This window comes from Sipha flava, unplaced genomic scaffold (assembly GCF_003268045.1).
Source record: "Sipha flava isolate LNK unplaced genomic scaffold, YSA_version1 206_pilon_pilon, whole genome shotgun sequence".
NCBI classification, from domain to species: Eukaryota; Metazoa; Arthropoda; class Insecta; order Hemiptera; family Aphididae; genus Sipha; species Sipha flava.
The window spans coordinates 469,743-494,696 of record NW_020272810.1 but is presented as its reverse complement, the minus strand read 5'-3'; the positions used below and the strand labels follow the sequence as shown (position 1 = coordinate 494,696).

At 26.4% G+C, this 24,954-nt stretch overlaps 2 protein-coding genes across 2 annotated transcripts; both read left to right on the top strand.

The window, feature by feature from the left end:
- The first annotated feature begins 9,055 nt into the window (after positions 1-9,055).
- Positions 9,056-11,234, top strand: LOC112682550. Its single transcript, XM_025553180.1, has 5 exons — positions 9,056-9,092; positions 9,388-9,437; positions 9,929-10,144; positions 10,627-10,723; positions 11,197-11,234. The coding sequence occupies exons 1-5, from the start codon at positions 9,062-9,064 to the stop codon at positions 11,232-11,234; spliced, it is 432 nt and encodes a 143-aa protein (XP_025408965.1). The 5' UTR covers positions 9,056-9,061.
- An 11,674-nt stretch (positions 11,235-22,908) lies between these two features.
- Positions 22,909-24,437, top strand: LOC112682549. Its single transcript, XM_025553178.1, has 3 exons — positions 22,909-23,748; positions 23,810-23,893; positions 23,964-24,437. Exons 1-3 carry the CDS (start codon positions 22,909-22,911, stop codon positions 24,435-24,437), a joined length of 1,398 nt encoding a protein of 465 aa, XP_025408963.1.
- Positions 24,438-24,954: the final 517 nt, after the last annotated feature.

Genomic DNA, 24,954 nt, shown 5'->3' with positions numbered 1-24,954 from the left:
GGTTTTAGAGCGAAAACATTTCGTTTGTGTGCAGTGTGTTAACTTTTACACAAATTTTATAATTTTATTTACTTTTATGATCTTATATCATCGAATTAATTAACTTTTTTTTTCTATTCGTATTTTAAATGTATAAAAACTAGTTATTTGAACAAAATAATTTCATTTAATAATGTTATATTGTTGGTGACAAATTATAATATTTAATAATATTTAAGTGATAAGAAAAGTAACATTGATATCGATAAAATAACGTGACATTAATTTCACAAAAAAATAAGTAAATATCTAAGACCTGATAAACAAACAAAAAAATTTAGTCAGTAAGTGTAATGAAGGTAATGAAGGGTTTTGCATTTGAATTATTTGAATTTTATACTTAGTATATTTTTTAATAATTAAGATATAGATATTATTATTTCTCCAAATCCATATTATCATACTACAAACGACTAAAATTTGGAAATCATTAAAAATTGCTAACCTATACACAGCACAAATTTAATTAAAATATTTAGGAAAAAATTAAACGTTTTTAAAATTCTAATATAAGTACTCAGTAAATATTTCGTGTTAGTAATACTAGGACTAATATTTAAACAATAACAATTAAATAACTACAGTAATTTAATTAAAATTCTTTGAAATACTCAGTTCCATAAAAATTTAACACTTTAAATTTTTTTTATGGAATAGAGCTAAATTTGTTTTCTATCAACCAGTATAGAATTTGAAGAACTTTGTAATATGTTTTCAAGGTATTTTTCTAACCTAAATAATTTATTGACAGTTTACGAAAAAAAACAATAAAACATGAAATTTTCAAGTTTTTTAAATGACTTAAAAAAATTCAAAATAAATTGAAAACTAAGCCATCGTAGCACTATATAGGAATTTGATGAAAATATTAAGTGTCAACGATTATTATTTATTTAGTTACAATGATAATAAAAATTCGATTTTTCCGAAAACTGGTGTGCCGTGAATATTTCCGGTTTTGCATTTTTTTTCCAACTATTAAAACTGTTGGGAAATTTGTAAGATGCTTTCTAAAAGTACCAACTATCCAAAATTAACTATTAGAAATCTTCAAATATTGTGTCGATCAGACCTTCTGGTCGAAATCGTGTAAACAGACAAAAAAATGTTTAAAATACACATCATGGTGCTTAGTGTGTATATGTAACTTGGTGAATATTTTAACCATTCTCCGAACTATAGGGTAATAATCAGTGGTCAAAATGATTCAAGATAAGTGGAGGGATGCCTTACAATTCAAATTTTCTGATATCATCATAACATTCTTCACACCTTGTGTACCTATAATATATATATATTTTTTTTTTTATAGTTCACATAAAGTATATTATCCTAGTCCGTGGCTCTAAATACGGGTATATTACGGATTGCGAAACAGCTTTTACTAAACAACACGATAAGCCGGGCGCCCGGGTCTGAATGTTAAAAACAATTATTTTCACCGAAAAAAAATAATTTCTTATAAATATAAAAATGATAATAAGTATATCATTTTAAAATACAAGTCTTAGGAGGAATGCGTTATTCTAGACAAAACAAGTAGAGGGATGAAAACTGTAAATACAAAAAAGTAGAGGATGCCATCTCTCCGTTCTCCCTACTTCGAGAACTGGTGATAATAAGTTGTCACATACAGTGAATAAATGATGTCATAGAATATATACTATTTTCGAACAACAATTTTGGGTGACATAATTTTTGTAAAAGTATAAAATAATTGTCGAATAGTTTACGTAATATTATTAAAATAAGTTTTTTCAATTCTTTCTCTTAGTCTACTGCATAGCATTTTGAAATATCATTAATAATAACAAGCACTATGCGTAGGATATTAATACTAACATGGTTCAATAGTTGAAAGAAAAATAATTATGTTTCTCGTACAAAAAAAAATCTACGTGTTCTTACTATGGTGGCGAGTGGGATTAAGGAGCACTATTCAGTAAATATTTATCGACAAATAACATTAAATATGTACACACTTAAAGAACTAAAAAAAAATGAAATAAATTACAGGAATATATAAAAAGGGAAATATTTTTCGATATGGTATTTTGGCCACGTTCATGAACTACTGTAAGAAACGTATATAGAAAGTGTGCATGATTTTCATTTTCCGTATGCTACGGAAAAAATCTTTCTCGTGCAATTGCGTAAACTCGTAATCTTCAAGAGTACATAACGTGAAACTTTACCGAAACTGAAAGAACAACTTTCGCATTTTCATACTATTTTATTGTATATTTTTATTCAGTAACTATGTACACGGGAGTCCTGTTCTAGTATTTTTTTTTTTTTTCATTATTATATAGTGCGTACCATGGTATGTAAATAAAACAAATCACTAAACCAAATAGGTACGTTTTATGGTACGTGAAAATAATTCAAGTGTAATTATTTATTCTTAGCTTCAAAATCGGATTTTATATTATTGATGCTCGAAATCGAAATGACAAATTTGACAAATTGACAAGTACGAAAGATGGAATACATTAAACATGGGTATCGTAGGAAGTTAGAATTATGAAATATAGTTATAGATTTCTATTTATGATCGTATTATTGATATGTGACGTTTATGATCAATATATTTATATAAATATATTAATAATAATATATATATAAATATATAAACCCGTATGATTATAATATTTAAAATTATAACTAAAGCACAGCTATCATATTACACAAGATTAACGTTTTCAACTTTTTTCATAAATAATCTTTATACAACAATTTTTAAATGCTTATATAGTGATTTACACTTTGTGATAATTTAAATTATTTATATACAACTATGACCTAACTTGGAAATTTCAACTGAGTGTACAATAAATTATGTTCTGTTGTACGCGCTCACGTATATAATATATAACTCTGAAAAAAGATACCTGAGAAATTTCGAACGAGTGTGGACCAAGATAAATGGTTCTCTCTGCATTAAAAAATAAAAGATCATTGTGACACACACACAGATATACATTTTTTATTCGCCTATGAATAATCACTCAATATGCCCATTCATGTGACCTAACAAGTAATGCAAGTTATGCAGTAATATAGTTTTGGGTTATTTTTCATTTACTATACTCAATGAATTTTTTTTTAATACTTGAAAAAATTCAAAACTTAATATAACATATTTTCTCCGATATTAACAATGGTTTTAAATGTTTTTAATTTGTCGAATGATTAAGCACACATTGTGTTCTTAAGAAACCCAAGATCATCATTCGTTTACCAACGTTCAATTTCTATGCTGTAACATTATGCACTGTATAAATTGTTATACTTACTATACTTTAGCAAATCGTTTTTCATTTCCATTTTAATTAGATAAAAATATCATCAAAAGCTCTTTTTAAACTTTTAAAAAACACACACACACATACACATATATTCATGCACATATCACATATTATACAATATGTGTGACATAAATTTTAACAGATTTCTTACTGTATACTTTAAAAGTTGTATTCAAAAAAAAAAAAAAAGTGTATTCAAAAGTTTTTAATCCCAAAGTTTTTGGTCGCGAAAAATTGAAAACAGACTTTTAATTAGTTATTTCCTAAGAAATTTGATCAAAAGCCTTATAAGTTAATTTGACTTCGAAATCCAATACACGATACAAACATAATATTATACTCCATTTAAACATTATACGAGTATATTCGGTCGTAAAACAACTAACCTATAAAACTAATAAGACAAATAATTCATGCAAAATGCAAAAAACACTGTAAAATACTTTGGACTGCACTGAGATAAAATGTTAGAATATAAAATGTTATAATGTTTTACAACTTCATACTTTTTGTTTTTAATGGTTCTAAAATCTCTACGTATCGTAAATAATTTAAAATATATGAAAATAAAAAAAATTTGCCACGGCAATAATCATTTGTATAAAAACGTTGTTTTTTTAAAACCTCATAAATAACCCAAATTAGTTCATTTGTTGAGAATTTAAGTAAATAATCAGGGAAATGTTGGTGAACATTGAAAATAGTTATTGATGAATATTGAAATTTGTATTTTAGTTCTAGAAAAAATTTTAATCCATCAATATTTGACTGAGAGAATTTATAACACGAAAAAAAATGTCTTAGCTAGACGTTGTATTTGGTAGTTGTGGCGATTTTTTGTATAATTTCTGAATATCACGTATTTAATTCAGAAATTATACAAAGAAAAAATAGTTATTACTGATTATACGAGGACTATTAGGAAAATAATTTCCCAGTTTTTCACAGTAAACATTTTTTATAACTATTTATCGAATTTCTTTAATTCAATTTAGTATCTATAGATTTATCATAGTATACCATAGTATGCTTTAAGAAACAACTCTTTCGTTCAATTAATACGTAGATAAACACTCAGTATAATGTGAAGTGTTTATTAAATAATATTTTCGCGTTGCATAGAAAATGCACACACAATTATATTTATTCAATACATAATTATTGTTTAAAAACACTATAAACTATTATTTTAAACACTGCGACCATGTGCAAGAACAATTTATAAATTTTGTACAGTTGTTTATAATTCCTTTGTTTTTATATATTTATATTAATACTGATCAAAGTAAATAATTTGGTACATACTTATATGTTGACTTTGTTTTAAAAAGTATTTTTTTTCTTTCCTAATAAAAAGTTATAACGTACCGGACGGAAATCAACAAATGCAAGTGGTTTTTGACAATACTATACAATCGATCTTATTTATTCTTTTTTTTTTTTTTTTTTTTTTTGTAGTAACCACTAAAATATGAATGCACGTACTGCATAAGGTTTAGCATTTGGTACAATACAGTGTTACTATATAATCCATTACCTTCATTCGAACTATGAGAACTAAAAAAATCTCAGGGCTCTTGACATTCAGAAAATGAACACTCGTAACACTTAAGCACGTGAGATATTTACGCGAAAGGTGATGTAGGTACATAAATGGCGTGAAATATAATGTTGTGGTGTCATTTCCGGAATTCTCGGTTCAACGTAAGGAAACGCATACATTTTCAACCAAATAATGCAGGTATTTCGAAACAGTTCATTATAACGAATACACTCATAGCGCTTAATCCGATTTAATCTCTTCGTTTACGAAATATTTTTTCACAGTCCTTTTTAATACTTGAAACTCCGAATGGATTCAAATAGCATCGAACCATTCTACAAAATGAACGGTTAGAGATCTTAAAACGAACCTTTCTTACAACTAAAAATATAATATTTGTTTATAGTGTACTAGTATTTGATGTTTATTTCAATGGCGTTTTTAAGTGGCATAAAATGTGATACCAGAAAACGAAAACATGTGATTATCAATCGACTCGTAGTTGTTGACTACAAAGTGTTATGTGTAGAACGAATAGTTCCATTACGCAATACGGAATACGGAATACCTATGAATAATTTCTCCGATCGTCGCTTGTGACGTTTGTTTTGTGAGTGCATATTTTTTGTGTCACAAACAGCTGAAATGCACTTTTAAGCTATGTGTAGACATTAAAATTACTCCGAGAGTGATCAGTAAACTTTAACATTTAAAAAAATATAATTTCAATGGTTCGGTGTTTTATAAATTGTGATATCATAAAAAATGTAGATATGTTTGAATTTTTCATATACAAAATTATTGAGCATATGTATAATACTTATATATTAACTATGTATATCAAAGCAGGACCAGTGTAAAAGTGTTGAATATCTCACCCCACATATGAATAACCAATTTAAAGGAAAAGTAGTTGGTATCTTCAACAAATTACGTAATATTAGTATTGTACGATTTTTCTTTAGAAAGTAATCGGAAAATTTGTATATTTATAGTAAATCCCCCTCCTATCAATATTTTTTAGCACCGGTCCTGCTTTAGAGCATTTAAACAATTACAAAAGATTCCTTTGTATTGTAATACATGTCCTTTCAATTTTGTTTCTTACATAGAAAATATCAATCAGTGTTGCTTACGAGATTATTTTTTTGATATTTTTAATTATGGTGGAAATTATGATCATGGATATAAAAAACAAATATTTCCTTATTAAGTAGTATATGGTTCAATATATATATTGTTATAATTTTATTTCAAGTGATTACCGGTAAATTGTGACTGCTTATAAACCTTGAATGTTCTGAATGTGTGATATGACTTCTTAGTTATCATTAATTTAGTTGAAATCCATTCATCAGAACTGATAATAAAATGTTAAACAGAAAAATTGAGAGAAGGGATGATGTACATTTACTATTACGTAAGTCATAAACCTATTGTTCTATTGTCTAGTGAAATTTTTATACCTTTGATTATGGGATTAATCCGATACATTTTATGAATGGGTACAACCATCGTTATGTGCCTATAATGAAAAAAAAAAATATGAATATTTAATAAATTAGCTTATATTACACTACAAATATTTAAATTAAGTGTACAGTTTTTGAAATTGAACATATGTAAAAAAATTAAAGTTTCAAATTCATTCGACCTTATTTTTTAGAAATATACAAATTTAATGATTTTTACTATTTTATTAGAGGTTGAAATGTTTATTAAGTACCTTATTATCGATAGAACTTTTCTAACAAATAATTATTCATCTGTATGGAATCACAATTGTATTACACGAACATGTAATTGTTTACTGTAGGTAACATAACGCTTTTCTGCCAAATATAGTATACTACTAAAATGTAATGCATTAAAGATACATCAAAGGTAAAAAACATATATTACTATAATAGCAAGTACTGTAATAATTAAAATTAAAAAATGAAACAAAAATGAAAGCTATAAAAAAGTTTTATAAATGTTTAACGGTATTAAGTATTCGTGTACTTATCAAATTGAGCATTGTAATTTTAACAGTGTCGAATGTGATATAATGAACCATAAAAATAAATTGTTACGTGACTGAAAACCATTATTAGGGTGGTTGAATGTTTATATAGGTTTGGTTAATGGATATATCTTTTTAGAAGTATACTTAAAAACAATTTTTGCCTTCAAACGATTGCAACTAATATCCTAGTAATCGGTCCTAAAAACTGATTTAAATATCTATGATTCTTATATTTTGCTTAAATGTAATTATGAGTATTTAATACATTTTAGTATTTTAGTTTGTGTGAGGCAATGTAAATGTATTTTCTTTACGGTAAGATGTCATGTTTTTGATCTTAATTAATTAATTTTTTTACTGATTATAACCTGCTAATTATTTCTAAGCTTCATGTATAAAGAATCGAAGAGTCTCGCTAGAGACTCCTTTCTGTGAGTTTTAGGATGGTGTAAATTATAGATTGTTAACAAAAATTTTAGAAGGGCAGATTAACTCGTAAACTCCGATTTATTATACGCTGTTCTGTTGTAATTTTTTTTTAATATTTTTTACAGTTGAAATTTTAACTGTAAACTGTTAAGTTTAACTTGAAATTTTTGTGAATTGATATTTTTCTAAGTTGAGTCACAGAATATTGGGATTGATTTCACTTCTTTGTTAACCCCAAAATTCAGGAACTTTTTCAACAATGTGCCTTTTTGGCACAGAATCTGGGTGTTGATTTCGTAATTGAACGTACCTGATTAAGTTTTTAAGAACAGTTTTAACGCTGTAAACAAACAAAATCAAATGCATTTTTTTTTAAATACATTTTATTTTGCTATTCTGATTCAAGTTGAGCATGCGACTCCATTAAACCATTATATTTGTTTTTTATACGCATTTAGTCGTTGTTTCTTTGCAGGTTTTATGTACAGTTTCAAATTTTATGCAGATCAATGTTCATACGTGATACGTTAAGTAATACGCAATACATTAAGTGATAAATTACACTATATGAATTGCAAAACATGTCCGCATAAATATGAGCAAAATTAGTGAACACTCCTTTGAAGTGATTGTTTTCAAATTGAGAGTAAAAATTGTATATCCTTGTGACGTGCTATATTGTCAATGGTTTAATGTATGTTAAATGAGTTTGCACATATTTTTTGATTTAATTAGACGTCTATGATGAGTATAAGATAATGCAATTGATGAGTGAATCAGTAATATCATTGGAAATTATATATGGACGTAAATATATCGTGTCTAACCACCATTAATAAAATGTCAACGTTTTTTTTTTTTTTTTTTTTTTTAATACTTCAGTACGATAATACAAATAAAAAATATATATTGCTTGACTGACTATATCTAAAACATAATAGTAGGTAAGAACTGGTCTTCAGCATTAAACCAAATGTTGATAGTGTAATTTAGGAAAATTAAAAATTTTAAGGTCTCTAGGATAGGTACACAGCATTTCATTAAAATAATTCAAAACTATAAAATATCTTAAGCTAAATAACAAATACTGCAAGGTCCATTTCTCCAACACCCCCATTTTCGAATTTCGGAACCGATCCGGTCTCAATCGTTTGTACCTAATTGTACCTCTAGTCCCTTCGTTTGTACATCAAAAGTTTCTAAGTTATCCCTGTTTTACTTCGGAGGATACAAGTAAATCCCATTTTTACTTTAGAAAATAAAAAAAACATTGTGTGTAAAGTTTAATTTGGTCTATGATACATAATATAATATATATAATCTATAATCTTTCAAGTCAAATATTTCTGATCATTGTGATGATCGGAACAATTTTTTTAGTCGAAATTGTGTACAAAAATAAAAAATAAAAATTTATTTTTATTATTAAAATGTTATTGTAATATTTATTATTTTGATTATTATTATTAGTTATACTAAATTTAATTGCATATTTAAATTACATACAACATATTTAGTTTGGCTCGAATAAAACCTTTTGTTGATTTTCGTTTATTAGCTATAAAATATAACAAACGTATTTTTTACAGTACACCATTAGATTCTACCTTTGAATTATCTCGCATCAGGATTTATCCAACAATTTGAATAGTTATTATACTTATCGACTGCAATTCTTCAGTTGATTATTAGTATTAAATCTATTTAATTTTAATAATCATATTCATATTCAAGATGGATTGTCAAAAGAACAAGTATAACATCAGTACGTAGAATTCATAAGTTTATTATTTATTTTACAAGAATATATTATACCTTATTATACAATTGTAACTGTAGTATGTTCGTGTGGAATATATTCGTCAGTTATACAGTGTATATATACTCTTTAAGTTTTGAAGAAGAACCTTTACAATTAATTTTATAATAATTATTTTATATTTTACACATTAGTTGAAAACTGTTTCTATAATCATTTTGAAAAATGTATTGCTTGATCTATTTAATATTATACTGACACAATAAAACAAAATTATATGTACTTTATTTTTTTTTTATAGGTGTTGTAATAAAACCTAGAATAGGACCAATTCCTGAAAGTGTCCATCGAGTATGTCATATTACGTTGTTTTATTTTACATATTGTAGATGTATTTATAAGTATTTTAAAATATTAATAATTTTAGTAAATTTATATTTACCTACCTCTCTTAATTTAATTGGACTTGTATTATTTATTTATTTATAAGGATGGTCTGATAATAAATAACTGTAGAAACTTAAGTAATAGAGGTATGATTCTGGGGTTGGTTAGTTATCATTGTTAAATATTTCAATAAAAAAACCATCCGACTCTTAGTTGCTCTATTCTAAGTAGATAAAGACTCGGGAATCTAACATATATTACTACTACTTTTGTTATGTACTCTAATTATTTCAATGTTTCCCAAATATATATCATTTGACCAAGAGTGCAATGTATAATTCAACAAAAAAATATATTTGTGTTAATCTTGAAATCTATAAATACGTCCTAGATCTATTATCTTTGATATTTTCCATTAAGTTTTCATTGAATTTGGTATAAAATGTTTATTTTAGCTACCTGATATCGAAGGTTTAACGCAGGATGAGATGAATAGAAAATCAACTTCTGATAGAAGAAAACGGCGCATAGCTCACGTGCCAAAGTACCCACCGATCATAAAAAAGCCAGTTATTCCGCTTTCCGAGGAACCAAAAAAAAAGAATGCCACTAAAAAATCAGTTAAACCAGCTGTACCGAAGGAGACAAAGAAAAAAGAAATAATACTAGCCGTAAGTGGTCAATAATGAATGATACATGTAAATAAAATTATTGTAATTATGTAATTATAAGAAGAATTTATTATTTGTTTAAACCATTCAAGTAAGTATTAGAATTTCAACTTGTAAAAAATCTTATATGAAGAACTTATTTAACTATCCATATTTGTTTGATGCTTTATGCTATTTTGATGAAAATCAATATTTCCAAATGAATGTTACATTTAGATAATAATAAATTAAACCATATGCTTTTAGTGCACACATCCCGTGACTCGACCAGACTTTTTAAGTTTGTGCATATTTTGTTTAATTTAGCACGTTCATTATTGGGTACTCTTTTTTGTATAATTATGATACAGAATAGATAAAATCCAAATAAATTATAACGTATATTTATATGATGTATTCATATTGTAACTGCTATAAAAATGTTTTCTTATATACGAGTAGTTAGCATATGCGCATAAAAATAATATAAGATTAATTTTCAGAGTTCAGAACTGAATAAATATATGGCCCAACCTATAAAAGTGAGAACAATACCAACAGTCGATGTCCCTTGGGCATACCAGGGACCATCGAACTCCAGTAAGAGAAAATTGTTCAGTATCTTAATCCATTATTTTTATAAAGGTATCACATTTCTAACGACACTATTGAACATTTTCTCTACACATATATTTTTCCACATACTCCATTCAAGTTTGACACTCGGGTTTTCAAATGTATATTTGAAAAGACAGGAAATATCATATTAATGCACTTTGAATATTCATATTTTACGATAAAAATTAATATTTTTTTGTATAGTTTTAATTTTAACATTTTTAACGATTTTCTTATTAGATATTATCATGATATTGTATAATCCATGAGAATTAGTATCTGTTAGTTTGGTTTATATTTTTTAGATCAAACAAACAAGAGAAAAGCTGAAATGGAGAATTTCAACAACAAAAAAAAAAAAACTTATGCTAAAAAGTTTATTATGTAAAAAAATTTAATAATTAATAAAAAAGTTTTCATTTGTTTATTCTAATAATGTTTTATTCACTGAATAGGAGATAATCCTCTATTTTTGTATGTTCACAATCATTAAATATTTTTCTGGTGAAGCAAAATGTATTTTATAGTCAATGTTGGGGAAAGATAAACAACAAATCATCTAGATAAGATAATAGAAAATTCTTCCAACATTTATCTAGATAAACATAAAAATACATATAAATTAGTCTAGATAAAAAAATAGATATTTTTTTATTTTACTTCTATTATAAATTTATAAATAGTGAATTTGTATAATACACATGTATAATATCATATTACATATCCTGCATACACCTTGGCAATTTTGACCAAACTTCAAGGAGGGTATTTAAAATTTCAATTCCCTTTAGGGGGGGAGGTTAGCCACTCTTAATCATACTATATTGGCTCCACTAACTAAAAAACCGCTGATATAAAATTATTTTATTAATGTAATAGTGTATAAATGGTTTAATTCCAAGTGATTGGTATCAAAACTAGCTAAAAAAATTTCAATGTATTTCTTCCAAATTGTTTATACTATAACTTATGTGTGTATTCTTCAAATAAAGTATTTTTAATTTAGGACTGCATAAAATATGTAAATTACAATAATTAATCACACTATAGTGTAATATACTGTTGATTTTAATTAACTGTAATTAATTTTAAATTTTAATACACATATTATACAAGGTCTTAAATGGTAAAATATAGAAAATAAATTTTATTTCTTCATCACTTTATAATCATACATAACAAAATATTTAATATATAATAATAATAATAATAATATATATAATAAAATATACTTAAATTAATAAGATAAAATAAAAATGTGCTTATTAACAAGTATTATATGCATTATAAAAATGATTGTGAATTGATATTTTTTCAAGTTGAGGCACAGAATTTGGGTGTTGATTTCATTTCTTTATTAAGCTCCAAATTCTACTTTTTCAACCCTAGGAATTTTTGGCACATAATATTTTGATTTCACTTATTTATTTACATCGAAATTCTATCTTTTCTCCCAATCGCTTCAACTTAAGCACAGAAAGCCTTTTTTACTTCTCCGAAGTAATTTTTTGTGGTTGTATATACCTAGATGATATTCGAGAATCAATCATAAAGAATAACACTAAATAATTCTAAACATTTCAATACAATACGTATAATCAAGGTAGTAAATATAAATTACGGTTTTATCATATTTAATCAATGATTAAATATAATATACGTACTATTATTCATATTATTTACACAGTGTCAATTAAAATAAATGGTACCTACTTTTTTTTCTACAAAATTCTCATTTTTTATTTTATTTTTAAATGTTGAAATATATAATAAAAGCCCAACACTAATGTGGCAAAATAAATATTTCTATAACTAACAGGTACAGCGTGTTTTTTGAAAGCGTATTATATTTTCAATTAAATTTAATTAAATTGTAATTAGTTGTAATTTTACTCCACAACAGTAGATGTTCTATCAAATAATTTATGTAAAGATTGAATATAATTTATTACTGGATAACTATATTTTACTTGTTGTATTTTCTATTATGAAATATTTATTGTTTTCTTCTTTTTTATTTTAAACGATGTTATACTTATTACTTAGTGCTTTCTGGTATATTAGCATTACTCAAAGAACCTCTCATCCTTGATATTTAATTTCATGTTACCGAGCACTCCTTCCAATATTGATTTTGTGCCGTAGTATATTATTTGTTAGGAAATGTAATTGTTTTACTCGTAAAACAGGTTTTTTCTTAGTCTACAACATTTATTTGGACACATTTTTTATGTCTACTATATTAAAAGTAAGGTAATGAAGTAATAATTTCATTAAATAATCTGAATAGTCAAAAACAAACAAATATATTGTTTTAAATGTGTGGCTACGATTTTTTTGTAGTATGTAAATTGGTATAAAAAAAAAAAAATGTATGGTTTTTGACAATTTATATTATATATGTTTTGGATTAAAATGAATTTTTTTTAACATTTGTTAAAATTGTTATCGTATAAAAATGTATAATAGTTATATTATAATCAAATCTAAACTTTTATATAACTTATATAAAAGTTTAGATTTGATTTTTATGTTGTAAATATTATTACTTTTAAAAGCTTATTACTGAATAAGATTCTACACTTCATCTCCCAAAGATAAGGTTTCTTAACTATTTAAATACTGGACAACGGCCTAGCAAGAACTAGGGGCCTAGGGCCTAAGATAGTATTAATCCGGACCTCCTCACAGATATTAAAATTTATAAAATACTTGTCTACGAGACATTAACGTTTTATTCTTTCAATTATTAGAACTAATTTTACGAGACACGAAATGGAAAGTCTTAACTGAAAATACATAAAATATTTTTTTTTAAAATGATTTAATTCAAACCATGTGAAGATCATTTAATTTTTGAATATTTTCATCTTGTTAAACTGAAAATTAATTTTAAACTCACTGATAATCAAAATAACTACAAATACTATCTTTGTTTCACAAAATATAAAAAAAATATAAACTAATCTCAAAATGTTTGAACATTTTACTAGTATTAAAAATATGTTATAACATTTAAGCTAGATATTACTTTGTACTGATCCTTTGAAAATGCAGTGACATCACATTTTTAAAAATTCTATAAAGAAAATTATATCCAAGACATCGTTTAAACAAGAAAGTACTATGTTTTTTGAACACAATTAATTTAAATAATTGTTTATATTTATCAGAATGTTATTATAACTTTGTACAAATTTAAAAGGTACAAATTTATATTATTATCTACAAAATTTTAAACTTTTTGAATATATATCTACAACATAAATTTATAAATAATTTACCATTTACTTGATTAATAAAAATGTAATTGTAATTTTACTGTTTATAAATCAAGAAAAACAACTAGATTATTATATGAATAATTGAAAAGCAAATTTGTTGAAATGTACAAGAGATTTAAGAATAATAAATTATGAATATACATAATTATATACAATTACTACCAAAGAAAAACATTAAAACATTAAAACAAAACGTAATCTTATCATATGTGACATTGCAAATTAATTGATCGTAGTCCATTTGAAAATTTCACATTTATTTTGATAAATTTTTAATTTACCAATATTTTGAAATTTAATTTTTATTGCCTTACAGTTAATAAATCATGATGGATCAGACGGCCAATCATAAGCGGATATTGGGGGGGGGGACTTGAAGGGCATAAGCCCCCTCTAAACGTAATCAAACAACATCAGATGTCAAAATAAATTGTGTATTTTAATATTTGATATTTATAACTTTTATTTTATTTTGTTGATATGCGAGAATGGTCTGGAATATTTATGGGCTATTGTTATTGAAGAAAACTATAGTTTATAGGTAATAAAGGAAATTAAGAAATAGATTTATACTATTAAAATAAAAAAATAAAAATGAGTAGATATTTAATATTTTATATTTTTATGTTCCTATTACTTGTATATATTTAGTGCTTCAACAAGAATAAACTATTTAGTGGATTGAAGCGTCTAAATATATTTGTTTACGCTGATGGATAAGACAACAATGTTAACCCCCTACCCACAGATGTGACCAAATATCCATCTATGCGATCTATTATTGGCAAGTATTTTAATCAGAACTTAAAACCGGTTAAAACTGTTTTTTTTATTAACCAGTTTTATTGGAAAATATGTATGAACGAAAACAAAAATGGTACCACAATTACTAACTTTATAGAACGAAAACGAAATAGTTAACCAGAAAAACATTTTTCGTTCTCGAACGGAAATAAATACATTTTTAATTACGAAAAATAATTAATATTTAATTTTAGTTTTTACACATTTCGTTAAGTTGGTCAGCCTGTTTTGTTCGACAAAAAACATGTAAAAATTATTAGATAAACATAAAATAATTCACAATATAAAAATTGAACAGTTGGTAAGTGGGACTACTGATCGTAACCCCACATTACTTTAGGTAATATGTGAACACGATTAATGACAACCAGAAATCACATTATTTATTGTTACAATAGCGGTATTAATGAACGATGTTGTTATTTTAAATTACATCAAATATTTATACATTTGTTCAACATTTTGAATTAATATGGTTTTTCTTTTTTGTCTTACTCGATAATAAATATTGCAGTTATATTGTTCATTATGTGTGTTAGTATATTCAATATTGTAATAAAAACTTAAAATTGTGTATCATATTATCTATTTTATATTAATACATTATAAATATATAAATTATGAACTTTTTTTAAGAATATCTCACGATAGTTGAATTTTCTAATTAATTATTTCATAATTATGATCATGAATTGTATGAGGTATATAATTGTTATAAAAAAATATATTTTTTCAAAAGAACAAAATTAACCGGTTTTAAAAAACTATAAAATAAAAGATCAATATTAATCAGTTTTTAAAACTAAATAATATAGTAGATGAACTAAAACCATTAACCATAAAAATTCATTGTGGTTTGAAGCCCTGATTTTAATTGCCTAAGCAACTGTACTCAAATAAATGTGTAAATTGTTAATAAAATGTAATGGTTAAATTTGTACGATTAAATACTTATATTTATTTATATCCGTTAAATGTAATAATGCAATTTAATTACTATTTGTGACAATTTCCATAGTAAAATCATGTTATGCTCGATTTGTAATAATAAATAATATATTTTGATGATCGTATGTTAAAAATGTCAACTGAACCCTAGGATTGAATGATAAAACTTCGATATAATGAAAATAGTTCATATCTATAAATCTTTAATTAGAATCTTTTGGTAAGCTCGATGATTTTCCTTGTAAACCCAACAAAGGAAAAACATTAGGACTCACGTATTTTAGTGTATTTTACGAGTTCCTTAAGTTTGTATCCGTTTGCTATGAGCTTATATAAAACTAATTATATATAATCAAAGTAGATTAAAACATAACCATAAATCTGAGATCATAGTTATAAATAACTATTTATGTTTTGAAATGAAAAACTTCAAAAGATTTACGATACAATGGTTTATAAATTTTAATATTTTAGAATCTTTACTGGCAATGAAATTTGTAGTAAATTTAAAATGTATTTGCATTTTCTTTAGTTTAAAGAAATTCAACCGATTTTGATGTAATCGTGTTACGTAAAATTCATCGGGCTATACAATTCATAATTAGTTTTTTCTTACACTAAAGTATAATTTACTATTTTTCCATACCGAAAACGTAATTAAAGTAATTACACCCATTACGCTCGTGCACATCGAATAACTTCTGAGATACTACTCTTGTAATGTATTCGTAGAAGTATCACCACTTAAATACGTGTTAATTAATTCTGTTTTAGAGTTCATATGAACGAAACACTTAATAATAAGATCCATATCATTATGATCCGGAGCAAATCTCATAGCTGTGATAAAATATTAGCATCTAAAGTATAATTGTACAATATGACATCACGTGAATTAAACTACTCTTAAACGCCGATAGTATTGCTGCTATATGTATATATTATATACTAAATAAACACTAGTTCATTGAGCTCAACTTAAAACATGAATAAAATTATTGAATTTATTATATAATGCGATATGAATCAAAAACCAAGCATTGTTGAAGTAGAAAAGTTTTTACTAGAAAAAACCGATAATTGGGTTAGAGACTTTTGTTACAGTTCAAACATTATCCAGATATTTGGAGTGTTAAGTATATTGTTGCTGTCGAAAGTTAATTAAGCTCCTTTGAAATTACACTTATCTCAATACATCCGAGGAATATCTCGTTAAAAATCGAATTATCGGCACAATATTTAAACATAATTGGTATGTACCACGAACACATATTGACTAGTTAAAACGTCTTACACGCGTTCTGATCAGATTCAATTTGTATATGCAATTAGTTTTTTTTTTTTTTAGAATACGTTGGTTACTCATTGATGTAAAAAGTATTCTACTTTAAATTTGGATTTTCGATGATTCGAAAGAGAAAATTTCAAGAGTCATGAACACTTTTAATATGCGATTTGACCAATACGGACCATATTTTTCGACGGCATAAGAAAGAATTAACTTATCATTAGAAATGTTCGGTATCCCGAGTTGAAGCGATGTCGTATCAGTTCAAGCACACAGTAGGGCAGAGAATTCCCAGTCAACCTCACGTTTTTATTATTGTTATAATGTTAAAGGTTATATATAGCTAAAACGGCTAAAAGGCTACGTGTGGCGCACGCATAGCTATAAAAAAGTTTCGTTTATAAAACTGACACATTTTAAGTACTGATAATTCGAAGATGGTTTCTTGGAAATAATAGATTTTCCGACGAAAAACTTTATAATACATTAAAACTATTGTTAAAAATATTTAACGTTACGTATAGGTACTTTTGACTACGAATTAGGTTTTACGGTAAGTACTTATACGATAAACATTAAAAAATATTCATTATTACGCAATAAGACATTTCAAGACATAAAGAAACATGGTTTTCTGCGAATTACTTTCAAGTTAATATTTTAAAAATGTAAGGGTGGTATGAATAGGATTAAAGTAAACTTAATTAATTTTTCTAGAAAAAGCGTAAAAAATATATAATATTTTGTCATAAGTTAACATAATATGAAGTTTAATTATTAACTCTCAATGAAATATTGATATTTCTACGACGATTGAGATATAATTATTGCATAGTAATAAAAAAAGAGAGGTTTTCATTTTGTCCGGTTTGATTCCACTTTTAAGCAGTCATGAATAAGGATAAATAAAATTTAACTAACCAAAGGTTCTTAATTATCCTATAAAATTATTAAGAAATGTAATTCTATAAGATATCAGTAACATCTTTTGCTCCTGTAGCACATTTTTCATTATTTTAGTAATTAAGAATTTATTTATTTTACATCGATTATATTTTATCAGTTGTTTGTTTGCATTGATATTATGGCCATCATGAAAAGCATATAGGACAATGAATACAATTTTTCAGGTAATTTATAATATCCATAACAAATGATTGCACTTACATGTTTATTCAAGTATTAGAGGTGCCAATTATAATGAGCTAAGCGAAAGTCCGTTTGATACATTTTTAAGCCTAAAACGAATACTATACATAAAAGTTTTATTTGAATAATATATGACTGCGGTAAAATTTGATTATGTATTTTTTTTGATTATATAAACATGCTAGCTATACACAACGTGAGGAATACAGTTATCAACTTGTATGATAAAATCTTCGATTTAATCCATTTAATTATTGTTATTATTATTATTACTATTATTTTAATTGTTGTATTATTATACTATGGTAAACAATTTAATGGTAAATGCTAATTAAATACGATACATGACAATTTGACGGTCTTTGTATCTATAGCTTTATTGACGAAAAAATAAAATAAAAATATTTTCAGATATTCATCGTTATCATGTTGATGGTTTATTTATTTTAGTTGATGATTATGTTAGTTTCGTTTGAAATAGTTCGAAGACAAAAAACAGTAGTCATCATGGTTATAGCAGTTGCAACCGTTGCTAGTAAGAAAAACAGTTAATATAAAAATAAACATGTGCTATTTGTACTTGATTTTAAACTATGCTTATAATGAGAATATTGATTGCTTATACGTTAAAATATAATATCGAATAAGTACCTACATTGATAGCCAATAATCCATCCAAAATCGTTAAAAAAAGATCCACACTACACTGTAGTTATTCAGTGTAAATAGTTTTTATTTGTAAACATTTAAATAACATTTGAATGCATTCACTTCTTTAAGTAAGTGCCCCTTAATGCTGTAATAATTGTTAATAGTTTTTATTTCTAACGTTTTTAAGTTCCATAATATTTTAATGCATATTTTCATAATCTGTACTCATAATATTTTTATAGTTTAAGACAGTATAGTAGGTATTATTTTCCTTATAACAGTTAAAGATACGTGCGTTGTAAAAAAAAAAAAAAAACTATAGAATCAAATAGTTATATAAATATTTAGTAATATTTTATATTTCTACATGCTTCTTTATCAATACAAGTATTGTGGTGAAAATTCTTTAGTGTAATAAATGCCAGTAAAATAAGAAGAAGAAAAAAAGAATGATCAATATAATTAATGGATGAATACATTTATCAGATCTAAACAGTCACGTTTTAAAATACAAACAGTGCAGCACAAAACGATATATTTGTTACTATTAATATACTATTAATCAATATATCGGATTCAACATGAATATGGTACGATTCAACACTAGTATACTAGTATAGTTTATAAAATTATATTAATTAAACACTATACATTTGTTATTGAATATATTTTATTTTCATGTACCCGTAAACGTAGTATGAAATACGACTATGGTCTCCTATGGGACTTTTAGCTCTTAACTTCTATATTCGTAGTTACAGATTACTACATCAGCGTTTCAGTAAACATAGTTGAATTCTCTATGTACCATAAACTTACTTATTACCCAGTAAACAGGGAATACTGGTTATTCTCAAACATAACTAATGAATAAACAAAACACCAAGTGCACTGGGTAGTGTGTTTTTCTAATTAAGTTCGACTTGAACTATAAGTGCTTGTATCGTATATTTCAAAACGCCCACATACGATTCTCAACTGTTATGTTGTTTTTTTTTTTTTGTTTTACAATAGAAAAAGTTTGTACAATGAAACCGTTTTACACGAAGTAAGACGACCTAAAGTATTCCTTATTACCGGATTTCAGTGTTCCCCAGCCTATATGTTAAGCCGGCTCATATTATAATATAATAAAATAGCTTTAATGCAATAACATTCCTAATTTTTTTATTATAAGAAAATTTATCATTAACTTTAACGCAATGCTGCAAAATTGAATTCTAATACATACAATTATATTTAGTCTAAATATATCTCTAGTTATATATGAACCGTGATCTATCAAAAAATATTTTGCCACTCAATGTTGGCTCACCATCGGTAGGATGGAAAACGATGAAGTTTTGGATAATATAATTTTTTCAATGGTTCCTCCAGTGGCAATGTAAACGGATTATTCTTTTAATATTTTTGACCCTTGTGATATGATGATAATCTTAAAATTAAAAAACAAAGTGCCTAGGTGATGCAAATATGGTTTTGGGGATGACTAGATTTATCAATAAAGTATAAATGTAACTGATAAAATATTTTAGTCGAATTACGTCTTATTATTCCATGCATACATTATGTTTAATACTGATAAAGTGATAACTATATATATCCCGAATCAGTACGTCAGAACACAATTACACTTTTCAGAACATTCCCTCGTTTATCGTTTTATCGTGGTATACTTTGGCAAAACATTTAAAGTATATTATAGGCCGATATACAGAACAACTGAAGTGTTGTTATACTTACAAACGTAATTGTTATAATATATTCTGATCAATTAATAAATTAATAATAAGAATTACATATTTCAGTTTTTAGATTTGAAACTACATTAAGTGATCGATACGTTGGTACGTTGAACCAAGAGTCAAAATATACCATAATTATTAAATTATATCATCAAATAAAATATTACTATAATTAAATAAATCACATACATTCTGATTCGCAATTACTTCACGATAAATGGCAATTGTATTTGTCGAAATCTTACTTAGATCTGCAGTGTCTTGGCGATTTACGGACATTTGAACCGGCGGGAATTTACTTAGGGTATTGATCACATGTTGGTCGGATATTTAATATTTGTACATATTGATTTTATAAATATTTTATAATTATTTTTCGAAGTGGTCAATTTATTTTTATACTAATATCGCTGAAGAAAAAGAAATTCATGTACTACTCAATAGAGGATACTATATGAGCTATTTGGTGTGATGCGATACTACTATGGATTATGAAGTAAGAGATAACAAACAAATATGACTTCTGTAAATTTTTTTTAACTTTTATTTCGCTACTAGATTATAATTGTAAAATTTTCTGGACTTTGTGTAAAAATCAGAAATAAAATTATGTGAAAATAATAAATGTTTAATTTACGATTTTTTATAAAGTCTTCATTATTTATACGAAATTAAATTTAAATCTTAATATTTTAGTGTTCGTTCACAAAGTATAAATTTAACAGTAAATATAAAATATTTACACACAATTTCGTGATAAATACTTTAAGAACAGAGATAACTATTTTCATTAAGTAATTATTCAAAATGCATTTATAATGCACCATGAATATCAAAGAATGAATACAAATATTCTACACATAACGTATTGACACACAAAAATAAAATATTAAACTGTTTAAATCATAAATTATTTTATTGTAACAGTTCCGACTTTCAATAATGGTATGAATATTGTCTCTATATATTAACCATTCCATTGGTCTTACGTTCTATCTAAATTGATTAGTCTTGCCTAAAACTATTTCTCAAGTGATAATGGGTAGTTAAAATTATTTTAGTGTTTTTATAGGATAATTTCTATTAACTAGTGTGCGTTTTATTTAAACTATCATATTATAATTTGACACATTTCGACAACATTTTTCTCTGAGGTTATATATTTTCTTGTTGGTTTTCGGTTACCATTACTGACTGTCAGACCTACACACGTATAAAATATATTTATAATTAAATTTTGAACAATCAGTCAATTGATTTCTGATATTATTAATTTATTGTATACCAGATGAAAATATCGCAGACAATTGTTTTGATGTGTTATCAACAGGTCAACCTATCAAATAACAAATGTTAATGTCATTAATTTAAATTGAATATTTCATAATAGCTTATATAATATGACACTGAACTTATTTCTTCGGTAAACCTTGGCAACTACAGTAAGAGTTAAATGAACCACAACTTAAGCTATTGGTAAATCGATTGCTAACATTTTGTTATGTATATCTGCATTATATTTAATATATATCACACTAATACATGACATTGCCTTGTTCAAAATAGCAATGCATTCAACTTTGAAAACTCTACTATAGTTTGTTCTACGTAAAATGTTTACTATATGCGCAAGTTTCGCATGAAAATTAAACATCGATCAAACAGAATGAAATGTAAAATCTATCATGTGCGTGCGATGAAAAATTATAATTAAAATAATTAAATATCAAGTAGGTTAACTGTAGGATTGAATTTAGGAAGAAAAAAAAACTATAATGAATAACTTAATGATTATATTTTTTTAGAAAAAAGTGTTGGGATGTCTGTTGTTTTGATAGTGAATTATTTTATTTCAGCTCCGTTGTATATGTAAATTTAATTTAGGGTTTTTGATTACGGATAATCTTTTTTTAATTTCAATTATTTTAATGTAATTTATTGCTATTTTCCATCGTATTCCGGATTCGGTTGCAATTATTTCGTGTTCGTAATCTATATAATCAACAAAGAAAAACAGAATTTTTTAAAAAACTCTTCACAATTACATTTCCCATATAACAACATATTTACATAATATTTATTATCTATAGATATAATACCTGATCGTAGGGCTAACAACCCTACATCGTAAAAGAAACCATGTTTCGATACCACCAATAAAAAGCCTCGGAGATAGATTGATAACCCTGGAAAACTAAACGGAAATGTAGAGATATAAGGATCGCGACTTGGAACATACTAAGTTTATATCGTACCGGTGCATGTCAAAATCTCACCGAAGTGTTAAAGAAGTACAACATGTCAATAGCAGCGTTCCAAGAGATACGATGGACTGGCACTGGACAAATAAGGATCGGGGAGTACATAATATACTACAAGGGAATGAAAGATAAACATCACTTCGGTACAGGCATTGCATTACATAGAGAATATGAATCACGGGTTGCTAAATTTAATCCAATATCTGAGCGGGTTAGTTCAATAAGAATTAAAATGGCGCCCATAGATCTTTTCATAAAAAATATACATGCTCCAATGGAAAACAGCGAAGAAGACGTTAAGGAGTCCATCTATGACGAATTAGCAAGAATATATGACAATATACCTGGGAACACGGTTAAGATAATAATAGGGGATGCTAATTCTAAGATAGGAAAAGAAGCATACTTTGTACCAACAATTGGACTCGAAAGTGCTCATGACTTAAGCAATGATAACGGAGGAAGACTAATATCATTTGCGGTTTCTAGAAATATGATCATTAGTAATGCCACTTTTCCCCATAAAAGAATACATGAACTGACTTGGAATGCACCAGTTGGACTGACGAAAAATCAAATAAACCACCTCCTCATATACAGAAGGTTTAGATCTAGCATAACAGATGTAAGGAGTTACAGAGGAGCCGACTGTGACTCTGATCATCTTCTAGTTATTGCAAAATGTCAGGTAAAATTGCAAAGAATGCGAATACAAGGTACCCAAATGCCCAAGTTTGATATAGAGCAGCTAAAATGCGACGTAGGAAGGAAGAAGTACACTGAAGAAATTAAAAAAGAGTTAAATACAAATATGCCAAATGATGGACGTCAATGGGAGACAATTAGGAATACAATTATTAAAGCAGCAAAAAAGACAGTGGGAATATCAAAAAGTCAAACAAGGAAATAGTTCAATGCAGAGTGTAAAAATGCAATAGAAAGAAGGGGAGAGGCCCGGCAAAGCTACCTTAGGTCAAACACACCAGAAGCAAAAGAACTCTTTAAACAAGAACGCAGATTATGTAAAAAAATCTTACAAAAGGAAAAGAGAAGTTATATGAATTAATTAATACCGAACAAGATTATTCACAGGGTAAGGTGCGAAATTTTTTCGCGAGAATTAGGAAGTATAAAAAATATAACCCTACGTTGAAAGCCGTCAAGAGTGTAGATAGAAGGTTATTGATGGAACCCGATAAAAAAATAGGTATGTGGATGAAATACTTTAAAGAGCTGCTTAATGGGGAAGTACCAGGGAATCCAGTGCCTAGATGGGAAGAGCAAAGACCTGAACCGGAAGTATGTGAAATTAATTTAAATGAAACCAAGATGGCAATAAATAGTCTCAAAAACTGGAAGGCACTTGGCACTGATGGTATTCCGACTGAACTACTGAAATACGGAGGCGATGAACTGCATAAAAATATCCTCGAACTGTGCTTGACTATATGGAAAGAAGAAAAGCTTCCGGAGGATTGGAACAAAGCTATTATTATCCCATTACATAAGAAAGGAGACAAATTAGAGTGTAACAGCAGGAATTGTCCTACTAAATACAGTATATAAGATGTTTGCAAAAATTTTATTGAAACGATTGCAACCTATAGCAGAGGAGTGCATAGGAGATTACCAATGTGGATTTCGGAAAAGTAAATCAACGATTGACTAGTTATCAGAAATCAAACGAATTATAGAAAAGAAATATGAATTTCGTCAAAATATATGGCAAGTATTCGTCGATTTTAAAAAAGCATACGACAATATACACCGGGAAAGCTTGTATAATATAATGGCCGAATTTAGGTTTCCAGCAAAATTAATAGCGTTAACAAAAATATGCATGGAAGGTATGAAGTACCAGGTAAGGATAGACCAAACCGCATTCGAAGAGTTTCAAGTAATTACAGGTCTTAAACAGGGAGATGCACTCTCTCCCTTGCTATTCAATATAGCATTAGAAAAGGCGACAAGAAGTATACAGCATAATGGATATAGATTAGAAGTCGGTGCAGCGAAGTTAGATGTGTTAGGGTTTGTTGACAACCTAAACCTAATTGGCAATAACAAAAAAACCGTAGTGAAT

Excerpts from the sequence above, each read along its gene's own strand:
- LOC112682550 (XM_025553180.1), top strand. The coding sequence starts at position 9,062 with ATGGATTGTCAAAAGAACAAGTATAACATCA. Across the intron at positions 9,093-9,387 it reads AAAGAACAAGTATAACATCA|GTGTTGTAATAAAACCTAGA; the intron begins GTACGTAGAATT and ends TTTTTTTTATAG. Across the intron at positions 10,724-11,196 it reads CCAGGGACCATCGAACTCCA|GAGATAATCCTCTATTTTTG; the intron begins GTAAGAGAAAAT and ends TTCACTGAATAG.
- LOC112682549 (XM_025553178.1), top strand. The coding sequence starts at position 22,909 with ATGTCAATAGCAGCGTTCCAAGAGATACGATGGACTGGCACTGGACAA. Across the intron at positions 23,749-23,809 it reads TTAAAGCAGCAAAAAAGACA|AAAGAAGGGGAGAGGCCCGG; the intron begins GTGGGAATATCA and ends AAAATGCAATAG. Across the intron at positions 23,894-23,963 it reads TAAACAAGAACGCAGATTAT|GGTAAGGTGCGAAATTTTTT; the intron begins GTAAAAAAATCT and ends GATTATTCACAG.